At 44.6% G+C, this 12,273-nt stretch overlaps 1 protein-coding gene and 1 gene segment (V, D, J or C); both read right to left on the bottom strand.

Annotated features, from left to right (window-relative positions):
- Window positions 1-5,666, bottom strand: part of LOC132359564 (T cell receptor delta constant-like) — a 61,154-nt gene extending 55,488 nt beyond the window's left edge. The window contains 2 exon segments of the C gene segment in view: window positions 5,151-5,441; window positions 5,584-5,666. Coding sequence covers window positions 5,151-5,441; window positions 5,584-5,629 — 337 coding nt within the window.
- The window catches only part of LOC132359565 (T cell receptor alpha chain MC.7.G5-like), a 259,427-nt gene that overhangs the window by 141,303 nt on the left and 105,851 nt on the right, over window positions 1-12,273 (bottom strand). The window lies entirely within an intron of this gene.

The raw sequence follows: 12,273 nt of genomic DNA, 5'->3' as shown, positions 1-12,273 counted from the left end.
CTCTTCATCCAATTCGTATGCTCTCCTTTTATGGTTGGGAAGACACACATCAATCCATAGAATGTGGTCACCTAAGGAGGGAGAAAAGGCAAAGGGCTCAATGTTACCTGCCCCATGTTCCATTTGTCAATCATCCAATTCCACCATCTTCCTTTTCATCTTCTAAGTTTTGACCTTTTCTGTATGGCTTCCTCTCCACTTGTGCTAATTCATGGAATTCCATCACGTGGTTTTGAAAAATGAAAGTCTGAACGATTGGTGAAAGAGCTCGCAGCAAGAGAAGAAGAAAATACTGTTGCCTATTCCTCCAAGCTACAGAAAAGCTGGTACTGTTATGTGTCATAAAACGGGACATGAAAATATTATTTCTAAACAGAAAATTCCAGCAAACATCCAGACTCCAAATATACCTTACTGCTCATCTCAGGCCTTCGCTGAAATGTAACCTTCTCCTTGCAGCCTTTATTGACCATTTGATTTAAAAGAATTGTCTCTCTCAGACCCCTGATTGCATACTCTCTCTCCCTCCCTGCAAGTCTTCTCCATGGCAATCATCACCATCTAACATATTTTACTTGTTTTATTTTGTATTTATTTTCACTAAAATAAACTCCTGAGCTTCTGTGTTCCCAGTATGTTTAGAAAAGTAGTTGGCACAAAGTAGCTACTTAATAAATTATTATTGAATAAATAAATGGATGTTGTTATATTCTATGAAAGTAGCTTTAATCTCCCAAAGTCTACACTTTGGACTGGTTTTCTTTCTCATAATTTGTTGCCCTAGTAATGTATTTATAATGACATTTCTTTTTCTGAAAGTTATAAATACTCTTGGGGCTTTGTCCTTATGCCAGAAAAGGATCGTTAAATTTTCCCTATTCTCCCACATGTATGCAGGCAATAGAAAACTTAGGGCTGTTCGATTTCTTATTTAAACACAGAGTTCGAGAGCCTGCCTCGTTAAAATGAATAGGAGCAATTGCACGGTGGCTTGACTTCCTTTGTCCCATCAGCAGGTCCTTTTCTGACTGCATGTGTGTGTTGGCGCCTGGGAGCCTTGAGCATCTAGGCTGTGCCTTCAGAGATTTCCTCCAGTGTTTGATCCACGCCACCATACATTGTTACCATTCAGAGTGTATGTGTTTGTGTATGTGTGAATTGCTAAAAACACAAGACCCTGAGGGATTCTGCATTCCTGAAGAATTCCAAAATCATTTGATGACGGTGGTGGTAGGGTGAGAGGGAGTTAGGAGTTGCTCTTTGTTTAGGAAAATGTGTCATGGTGCCTTTTGGTTACCAGAGATGGCTTGCTCCAGCAGTCTGTTTGGAGAGAGATTTTGTAAATTTCCTTTGTGAAATAAAGTGGAAATGTTCAACCTTCTCCCTGAGAGTCCAAGACTCGGGGCCTGGGGCCTTAGGATTAAAAGGAGAGAAAATGTGGTGAAACTGAGAAAGCCTGCCATCCCCGCCCCTCCCCTGCTCCACCCCATTTTATCCCTGTCACGGGGGGGATGTCCAAGGAATGCAGGAGCACTTATGTCTGCTCTCCAAGAGTAAGTTATTTGGTGTTCTAGAGTGCTCTATTATCAGAAAATCTTGTTAGTGGATAGATGAGGCTTGGATAAAGCATTTCTGAGGGCAAAGTTGTCACCAGTCTTGTGCACTATTATATCCCCAGTATTCAGCACAGTGCAGGGTATGTAGTACTCATTCATTACACATTTCACCCACTCATTCATTCAACACGTTTGCTGAGTGCCCATTTTGTGTCAGATTTATTCTAAGTGCTGGAGTTAAGGCAGTGAAGAAAACAGACAAAATCTCTGCTATCATGGAGCTTGTGTTCCAGTCAGTGGAGGGCTAAACAACAAATAAATAAGCAAGTAAAATATACAGCACATCAAATGGTAATAAATGCTATGGAGAAAAATTAAGCAGAGAGGAGAGATGGTATTTGTTGGAGGAAGAATAAAGCGCTCTGACCAAAAAATATTAGAGATGTATAACCCCATGATTTCAATTTATATTTGGAGGCAAGATGTTGAATTGAGAAGTAGGAAAAGAAGCCTCAATTCCAGAGTTTCTTCACCTTGTTGCTGTGGAGAATTTATTAGCCAGCACTTTCTGTCTGAGGCACTGCAGGGGGCTAAGACTCTACCTAGAGTGGGGAAAGTTTTGTTTGAACTCAGTTCTCTTCTTTGCTTGGTGGCTCCCACACTTTAATTCACCGCAGCGCTTTCTGGTGTCAGTTTCCTCATTTTTGAAAGCAGAGAACTGTGGATGATAGATCTTGAGCCCTTTTGCTGCCTCGATATAAGTGATAATAAGTCAGTCAAAATGGAAGAGACAAACTTGGACACTCTGTCTCACTGTGCAGATATATATGGATGGTAAAGTTGGCAATTCTACGGACCCTCCAGGGACCCACAGAATTTCTCCAGCTCTCATCACACTAGCCCCAGACTCCTGTAGCTGCCATTCCAGACAGGCCTCTGAGAAAGCGAGAAGAAGGCAGTGAATGCATTAGCACCCTAGAGACTCTAAGAGAATTCAACAAGCTGCTGCCTTTGACAAACATCAGAAGGGAGGAGGATGTCGGCCCATTTCCCACGTTGTGGCCTGGGAGACAAGCTGCAGACCTAAGGGTGGGCTCAGGAGTGGAAGTGGGAGGGGGCTGGGTAGCTGTGGTCCTCCTTCAGTCACAGGAGTGAGGAATCTCCGGAGAACAGCCTGGAAGCTGCAATTGCAACTGGTGTTTTAAAGCAAGGGAGGGAGAAGTGGAGGTGGAAGGGGTTAGGTACCCCACCCCCATTCCCTCTCCCCGGGACTGGCCAAGGAGTCAAGGGCAACCTCTGCATCACACAGATGACTGGACTTCACACAATTGTTCCCAGCCGTTCTCTAATTCAGGCATTGTTATAGGTGATGTATTTCTTTAGCATATCCCACAGCCCCTAGCCCAGAACCAGGGCTGTCTGCCTCTGACCCAGATCCTAGCACTGCTTCTGGAAACTGAGGTAAACTACCCAGTCTCTCTGAGGCTCAGTTTCCCCATCTGTGACACCGAGCTGACAATAAAGACCTCGCAGGGCTGTCATGAGGATTAAGTGAGTCCACACCTGCAGAGTGGTTGCATCTTGGCACTCTGTAATTTAGTTCACTTTCTCCTCAATTATTCCACTTTATTGTTGGCCCTTTACTTTACTTATGTTAAGTAACATTTATGGCATAGCTACCATGTGCAATGCAATTTACTTCCTCTCTATCATTTGCCTTTAACAACACTGTGAAGATGGAACTCTTATTATCTCTGAAGATGTAACTCTTCTTATCCTGGTTTCAAAGATGAAGAGGTACAGATAATTTTAGACGACAGAGTGAAGCGTGTGTCAGGATCACAAAATCTCAGAGTTAGAAAACATCGAGAAATCCTCTGGGACCCATGCTGCATTGTCCCAGTTTCTTGACAGATGGTCACGGAGCATTGCTTTGAACAGGTCTGGTGGCGAGGGCACAGCCCTGTTGTCCCTTATTTCTGACACATCCTGGGGACAGTCTCCTCTATGGACCACCCTCCCCCAACCTCCTGAATCACATGCTGTGTCCTTCAGCTCCGGAGTCTGAAATCTGTCGCCCTCCCTCATTACCAGTGGTATCTTGGGCAAGTGTTTTAGTTCTTCTGTGCCTTAGTGTCTTCATTTGTAAAGTGGGGATAATAATAGAAAATGCATCATAGGATTATTGTGAGGATTAAATCATATAACACATGTAAAGTGCTCAGAATAGTGCTTGGCATATAGTAAACACTCAACAGATATTAATCATTATTACAGCTAACATACAGTTTTATGAATTTGTCCAGATGTTTTCCCTCCTCCTTCTCATCAAAGACATTCTCCCAGTCTCTGTCAGAAGGACCCACTGGGTCTCTTTCTAGGAATCCATTTTGCAGGTCTTTTAAAACTATGGTTCCAAAACTTTGACAACATCTACATAAAGCTTCCAAATGTCATTCTTTATCATATATATATACATATATATGAAAGGTCAGGCAAAATCACAAGAGATGGGAAGATTGGGAGGAGGCTTGGTGGACCAGTGAGGATCCCTGACTGGAACCAACTGTGTAACTGTGTGTGTCTGGCAAACACTTGTCAGCCTTTTTGTACTTCTACAGACAGCAGGATCTTTGATTAGATTATTGATAAGATTATTGATCTTTATGAATAAGCCGCACATATGTACAGCACACAACCCGATGAGTTCAGATATACCCATACACCCACGGAACCATCACAATAATCAAATGACTGAACATACCCATCCACCACCACAATTCCAATAAGGTATTCAGTAAGGTGAATGGTAGCTTTTCTAGACGAGGCCAGAAGGAAGGACAGGTTCAGCCTCAGAATAGGCTGTCAATCGTCTAAATCTGGAAAAGTACATTGCTCAAGATAAAAGTGGAGTTTAAACTGAGCTGTCCAAAGAAGGACAAAGAAATGCCAGTGGGAAAAAACTGTTCAATGTTTTGTTTCTAGAACATATAGAAGAAGAAGTAAAGAGGTAGAGAGGGAAAGGAGGGCAGAAGTCCAAAACAGTACAGCCAGCTAGAGATCAAGTCTTGCCATCCACGTTGGGAAGATGACAGACAGTGTGTACCACTGATGCAGAAGGAAGGGAGGAGTCTTCCCACCTTCTCAGCCCCTGTCCTTGAGAACAGCTAGATTCCTGGTGTATACGGTTGGGGAGAAACTGGACATCACCATAGACATACTTTGGAAAGTGCCTCTTTATGTCATATCCTAAGTACTTTAGGCTGTGTGGCCAAATCTTTTATGAAGCTCCAAGAAAACTGTTAAGAGTGTACCGTAAATGCTACAATTTCTGACTCTGTCTCTCCTCTCTCCTGCCCCCTACACCGGGCCACACCCCACTGGGGGTTGCCCATCTGAGCACCACTGGAGTGCATGGGCAGGCTGTGAGCCAGTGAACCTGAAGGAAAGTCATGAATGTCAGCCTTCTCTGGCTTCCATTTCTTAAACTATTTATTCAGGAGAAAGTCATGATCTTGTTGGAACTGCTGTTCCACTTAGATCTCCACGTTTTTTGAGCTGCTCAGAAGTGAACCCACAGCAGGGTGGTGGTCGAGGCACAGTAGTAAGATCCTTCATCTCTCTCTGATGCCTCCAGGATATTCAGCACAGCCTGGTTGTTTAAAGAATCAATTTTACCTCGGAAGTTGTCCTCGAAACCAGGGCCATACGTGCCCCCTTCTCGGTATATGAAAGTCATTGTGTTACCCGGTGTTTTCCTGTACCAGAAGGTGTAGTAGTTACTGATGGATTCGCCTTTCATGGAGCACCTGAGGGTGACAGGTTCCCCCACAGACACACTCCTTGCTTGGTCTTGAGGCACCAACACGGCAGCTGACATGACTCCTAGAGAAAAGACACGAGGGGGGCTCAGTGAGGACTGGGGCTGAGATCATTGAGTAAGGGGCGCTGTGCTCGAGGGCCAGGCCCTGGCAGCCTTGATGCCTCACTGAGTCTTGCTCTTTTGAGGTTCCAGGATCTGCTTTACCTGCCCAGAAGAGGGTGAGGTGGATGAGGTAGCAGACCCTCTGCATGACTCCACTCAGGGACAGCTCTGCCTCCCAACTCGTCCTCTGCCTGGTCCCTCCTCAGAGTCAACACCTTCTCTGTGATGTGTTTGTGCCTGAGGAAACCAGCCTCTGTTGGCAGCTGTTACCCAGAGAGGTTTTGTCAATCACAGGAAGCACGCAGAGCCTGCTGACTGTTAATGAGATGACAGTGCCCTTCAAGATCAATAACATGGTCCAGATAAATAAGGCCAATTGAGAGGAGGTTAACACAGCTTATTTGGTTGATCACAAGATTTTTGCTTCCCACCCTAGAAGTTAAGTTTGGTATAGTTGCTTCATTTTCATGTTAGAGGTACATGTTGTATGCACTGTGGTGATGTTAAGGGTTAATACCCAGAAGAATTATTGACTTTTACAGCCATAATCAAAAGACCCATCAAACGAGGAGGTCGATAGTGTGTGCACAAGGACTGTGGGTGTTGTTGTGTTTACTCCAAACTCCCTCCAGGCAAAGTTGGATAAGGGTGATTCATCCACGTATAAAAGAGCAAGCCAGTGAAACACTGTCTCCAAATTTAATGCAATTTCCTAATCCTTATTGAGCTCATCTATCTTCTTTTCTGTAAGGTTCTTAGGTCACTTATGTTGAATTACACAAAGTAAAGTGTTGTACAAAACTTAGAAACCACAACTACCCCCCAGTTTATGACAGCCTAAATTTAGATGTACTTCAAAAGAGAGGCGTATTTGAATTCTTGGGACCCGCACATTTGGGTTTCAAGGCCAATAGTCTATGAAATATTGAAATTAAACAGGTAAATTAATAATGGAAACTAGAAGGTGCAGCTGAAGCGGGGAAGAGGGTCACCTGGTAAGCAAAGAGGCGTTCAATATCTGAGGATGGGTGCAGGACCTAAATTCCAACGCTAGTGGAGCAGACACCCACCTAAGCTTTCTTGTTTTCGCCAGTGTGACTGGGACCAGACTGGCCTGAGGATTCAGATAGAAGCAAGCTCAAGTTAGCTTGACCTCATGGTAGTTGCTCTCCTTACCCTAGTCATCTCATTTACCCAATTGCCTATCTCACCCACCATTTCTAGAGGACCATTAGCAAGTACTCAAGGTGGTCACATTCTCTGGTATCACAAAGTGCACTATTTGTACCTGTAGGATACAATGGTGCCTGTTCTCTATAGTTTGTTCAAAGTTGCCAAGGGCAACTTTTCTGGGCTTACTTGATCTTTTTATATCAGGTTGCTGGCCTATTGGCACATCCTATAAATCTAGTCATTTTTACTATGCACCAGACCTTGAGGATTCACTGATGAATGACAGATATGGTCTCTTCTCTCATGGAGTTTAGTTTCTAGCGTGAGAGCCAGTCATCACCTAATGATTTGCATAATGAATTTCTCCAGTGCTACAGAGTGACAAGTACTCTGCAGAAGCAGAATTAAGAGAGCACGTTACGCGGCCAGGATCTGGTCAGGAGGTCAGGGAAGTCTTCCCTGAAGAAGTGACTTTGCAGTTGAGACTTAAAAGCGGAAGTTACCCAGGTGCGCTGGATAGAGTCTGTCCCCCCAGATCACTCTGTTTCCTCCTCTAGGAGGCTGATCTCAATGGCCAGCGTCCACCTGCTTCCCTTGCTCTCTGGCATCCTGTTCAGTTTGGCCAATGGGCGGCACCATCAGGAGACTGGAGAGAAGGAGGAGGGTGAGGTGGGGTGTTCTTACCCCAGATTCCTTCCTGCTAGGCTGTGCCTTGGCTGTGGCTACTTTCCTCTGCCAGCGGCTGCAGGTTTTGGTAAAGACTCCTGTACTTCATGCTTCAGGCCCAGGGTGGCAGCGATTCTCCTGTTGCCAGACCTAGGGTGTTTCACCATCTTTTTTTGGTTTCCCATAACCCAGCTGTATTAGTTTCCTATGGCTGCCTTAACAAAGTACCGCAAACTGGATGGCTTAAAACAACAGAGACTTGCTGTCTCACAGTTCTGGGGGCTAAAAGTCTGAAATCAAGGTGTCAGCAGGGCCACGCCCTCTCCGAAAACTTTAGGCAAATCCTTCCTTGCCTCTTCCTAGCGGCTGGTGGTTTGCTGGCAGTCCTTGGTGTTCTTTAGCTTGGCTCGCCTTTCCTGTCACATGGTGTTCTCCCAGTGTCTCTGTCTTTACATGGCTTTCTTCTTCCAAAACATCAGTCATGTTGGCTTAGGGGCCCACCCTACTCCGGTCTGACCTCATCTTAACTAATTACATCAATCTTAACTAATTACAGCAATTGCAATGATGCTATTTCCATATAAGGTCACTTTCTGAGGTACTGGGGGTTAGGACTTGAACATATCTTTTTTTGAGGGACACAGTTCAGTCTTTAACACCTGCCCACACCTTTGCAAATGTCCTTTTCATTCATCAGATTCTTTCTGATCACCCTTTTGACAGTGCCCCCTGTCTCCTGCTGGGACTCTGCCCCAAGTATCGGGGGCAAGTGTAGGGAAAGAACATTCTATATAAGAAATGAGGACATATTAAAAAAAAAGCCCTGAGGCAGGAGGAAGTGCTGTAGGCTTAAAGCTGCATTCACATCAAAAGAACAGTTAGCAGGGCTCAAATAAGCCTGTCTTCTTAGATAATTATTGTTGAATTCTCCCAAATTATTCAGGAAGTCATTCTGAAAAATTCCAAGACTGTGCTTACGTTTATGACTGTGATTTCTATCTGCCACAGGTTAGAGGTAATTTTAAGAGTCTTTGGCTAATGAACAGAAACAACTTTCCTCTAGGCCTGACGAGGAGAGAGTCCATATGAACGATAAATCAAAGCAGAGGTGGAAGACAGTAGTGGGGATGGAGCAGGTGATGGTTTGTTTTGGTGGTAGCTGGGGCAGGTTGTGACTAGGAGACATGCTCTACTGGTCAGGGAGAGTCGGGACCTGCTGCAGAAGCTTGGCCCAGGCCTGTGGCAGGAGCAAGACGGAACTCGAACACAAGCATAGCCTATGTGGGGTGCCCAGGTGGAAAGTAGAAAAGTGTTCCTGGGCCCTGCCCTTGGACTCCCTCTTTCTTAGGCTCTGCACAGATTGTGTTCCCTGTACTTATTCTTTCTGTGTCCAGGTCAATAATTAGGCCACAGCTTCCCAGGTCCTGGGAGATGTCTGTCCCTTCATGTGACTTCTGGGGAGAGTTAATGTTTCTTCACAGTCTGTGAGGGATAAATGAAATTACATTTGCGAACACTTGGCTCATTGCTTGGCTATTTGTTAGTTTCCTTCTTTTTTGACATTGTTACATAAAAATCAGGACACCTGAGACTTGGACAGTTAGTAGGAGAGACAAGAATGCTTTGGAGGGGGCTTTAACCATCCTTTTCCGTAATCCCCATCAGCCTCCCATTCTTTGACATCTTTCCCAATTTTATGTGCTATGAAAATACTGCCTCAAGGCAAGTCCCTGAGACATCTTTCAACCAGATTGCAGCCCCTTAGCCCCTCCTTTGTAGAAATTCTGGAGTTGCCTTTGTATTACAATGTATAAGTGCAGCCTCACAATTGTTGTTTGGTCTGTCTTTATCTCCTGTGTAATCCCCCTCAAAGCACGCGTTGAACCCATAAAGGTCCTCAAAAATGCTGATTGAAGTGAAATGATTTCTTCTGCCCACAGGAAGTCTGACTTGAAAGTGAGTTGCTGTCTACAACACCCCAGGAGCGGAGGAAGACATTAAGGAGCTCATTCCCAAGATCATGGCCATAGGAAGGACCCCAAGTCTTTGGGTTGTGGCTCTAAAGATAGGCCATATCATTACAGAAACTTCTGCTCCCTTCAGCCTTACCAGACAGAAGAGGGTTAAGAAAGGCACTGCTGACCTCAATACACAAGTTGCCACGAGCACTTCTTGCTTTTCCATTAGTGTACAGTTGCTAGAGATGGCTGTGAGGCTGAGGTAGTTAATATTTCATTTCCAGAGCCAGGGTGCTGCCTGGGGAGTCCCAGGCAAATCAACATAGATTACATAGCAATGGAGGAAGATGTGTTTATTGGCCTCACTGAGAACAGAAGGAAGAATGAAAGATTTGAAGGGAGAAGGGACCTTTGCAAGCCTTCTCATCCACGTTTCAGCCTTCACTTCCCCATGACCTCAAGCAGAGAGCTGCTTTTCCTGTTCTTCAAGTGAGTTCTTTGAACTCATATGCCATTTCTTTGAATTTGCACAGACTGTTGAGCTCAAGCAGCTGGGTAACCCCACCTCTGCTCGGACAACCCTCAGATAGAACACCATCTACACACTGGGCTGGAAGGGGTCCTGGAACCCAGGAGTCCTTGTTTTTCACTGCCTGCTCTAGTCTCAAGGGGCAGCTGTGCTGTAGTGGAGAGACCGCTGGATTTAGGCTTGGAAGAGCTGGGTGTATACCTGACACCACCACTTACTTGCAAGTCACCTAACCTCTCTAAGCCTCCGTTTTCTAGACAATAAAATGGGGATAATACTGCCTCGTGCGGTCTTAAAATAATGGATGTGGATACACCTTGTGACTGATCTCCAGGGAGACCTGCACTTGGGGTCAGCTCACCAGTGTGGAAGGTGGGAGGAAGGGGCAGGCTTTGCTGTGACCTATGTGGACCCAGAGGAGTTGCACCGTGGGGAGGGCAGCGAGTAGTAAGCCCCTCCTCTCTCACTGTAGTTTCAAGAATCTCCAGGGAGAATTGGCCTCTACAAGTAAAGTTGTTCTGGAGACCAGGGCCGTAGAAGTCTCCTCATTGGTTTATAAAGTTCAGGGAGCCATCTTGGTCCCTCTGACACCTGTGTATCACGTAATTATTCACTTCCCTGTCCCTGTCATTTGGCACTGCAAAATCTTGCTTCTTCTAAAAGGAACAAACATCTCTTCTTGCTCCAACAAGACATCTGGCTTGATTCCTGAAAAACAAAATTAAGGGAAAAGGAAGAGAGAGGAGGCCTATCAGAGCATCAAGGGACTGAGCTACCAGGGTGGGATTACAGAACCACCTTCCATTTCCATCTTCCCACCTTCTCTCCCAGGAGTCATTTCATCAGGGAAGTCATTTATTCATTCACCCAATTATTGGGCAAACATCCACTGGCTTCTATGGTGGGCTCAGTGCCAGGCTGGGCTCCATGGGGGTGACAATGTTTTCGGCTCTCCGGGGCTCACCTGGCCCAGGAAGAAGTGCAGGGCCTGCGGTTCTGAGGCTCCAAGGCTTCTCTTACCTGTGCAGCCTAGTGGCAGGAGATGAGCTGCGTGGCTTCCCCTGAAGATTGAAGGGTCTGCTTCCGGGACTGTCTCCTGGCCCTTTCTTCCTCATCTCAGCCCTTAGTGTCTCAGCGACTCGCCTGTGTGCTCTTGGGCTTGCCTGCGGACAACAAGGAAATGAGCCTGAATCAGCAGATGTTCTGCCCCCAGAGAGCAGACTCACCAGTAGTACAAACAATCTAGGGACTTTTTCTTTCTGCTGCAAATGGCAGCATCTCCCTCGTAGAGTGAGACCAAGATTTTGGCAGGGCAGATGTTGCTATTTAGATTCAGACAGCTTTTAATCTCCTTTCCCACCTAGTTGTGGATGTTCCTTTTCTTTTTTGTTGCAATATATTTATTTTGGATCTTTTATTTATATACCAAGGGAGCTGCTTCCTAGGAAGGGAGCTAGACTTTGCCAAAATGCCCATCTTCCACAGGACCTGAGCCCATAACAGTCGCACAGAATTGAACAGAAAATATAGTTGCACTGGATATAATTTTTAGTAACAATTAAGTGCCTCCTGTAGTACTCTGCCCATATCAAGAGCCCTGTAAGTGTTGACGTTGTACTAGAGAAACACAGCACAAAATAAGCATAATGGGGGGATGGAGTAAGTGGAGTGGGCAATGAAAATTAAATGAGAAAAAGCAAAGTTAAAGCATGAAAAAAGGTTTAATGGGGTATTGTAGAATTATCTACTGAAAGGACAAAGTAGAACAAACTAAAAATAAAAAGGAAATATAACAGCTTAGATAAGAGGGCTGTGGAAGCAGGGAAAAGCTGGAGGGTGATTAGGACAATCACCTCGATGCAGTGGTTCTCAGTCTTGGCTTCATATGGGGATCCCCTGGAGAATTTTAAAAAATACTGAAGCCTGGGTGCTACCCACAGAGAGTCTGATTTAATTAGTCTGGGGTGGGGTCCACCCCACGGCGGTGGGGTGGGGATGGTGGTGTGCTGAATTGGGCGATTGGGATTGACATGTATACACTGATGTGTATAAAATTGATGACTGATTAAAAAAAAAAAAGAAAGAAAGAGCTTAATTAGCCAATATTCTGAAATATGAACACAAATTTTTACAAAGTAAATTCTGGATTATTGAATTATTGACTTTGATTGTTAAATTCTGGATTATTGAATTATTAATTTTGATTGTTATGTATAGTTTCATAAATTTATTCATTCAACAGATTTTTTAAGCACACATGCTATGCACTAAGCTAGATGCTATGAAATACACAAAAAAAGTTTTAAAAGATCCTTTTTCTCAATGAACTTAAATTCTATTATACATTGAATCATAAGATATACATAAATAGTTATAATCCAAGAAGGAAAGTGATAAGGCCATAAAGAAGGTAGAGATAATGTGCTATGACAGTTTAGACATGGTAAAAATGACTTCCAGCCAGAA

The sequence above is a fragment of the Balaenoptera ricei genome, chromosome 2 (genome assembly GCF_028023285.1).
Source record: "Balaenoptera ricei isolate mBalRic1 chromosome 2, mBalRic1.hap2, whole genome shotgun sequence".
NCBI classification, from domain to species: domain Eukaryota; kingdom Metazoa; phylum Chordata; class Mammalia; order Artiodactyla; family Balaenopteridae; genus Balaenoptera; species Balaenoptera ricei.
Note: the sequence above shows the minus strand (reverse complement) of the source record. Positions and strands in the feature narration are given on the sequence as shown.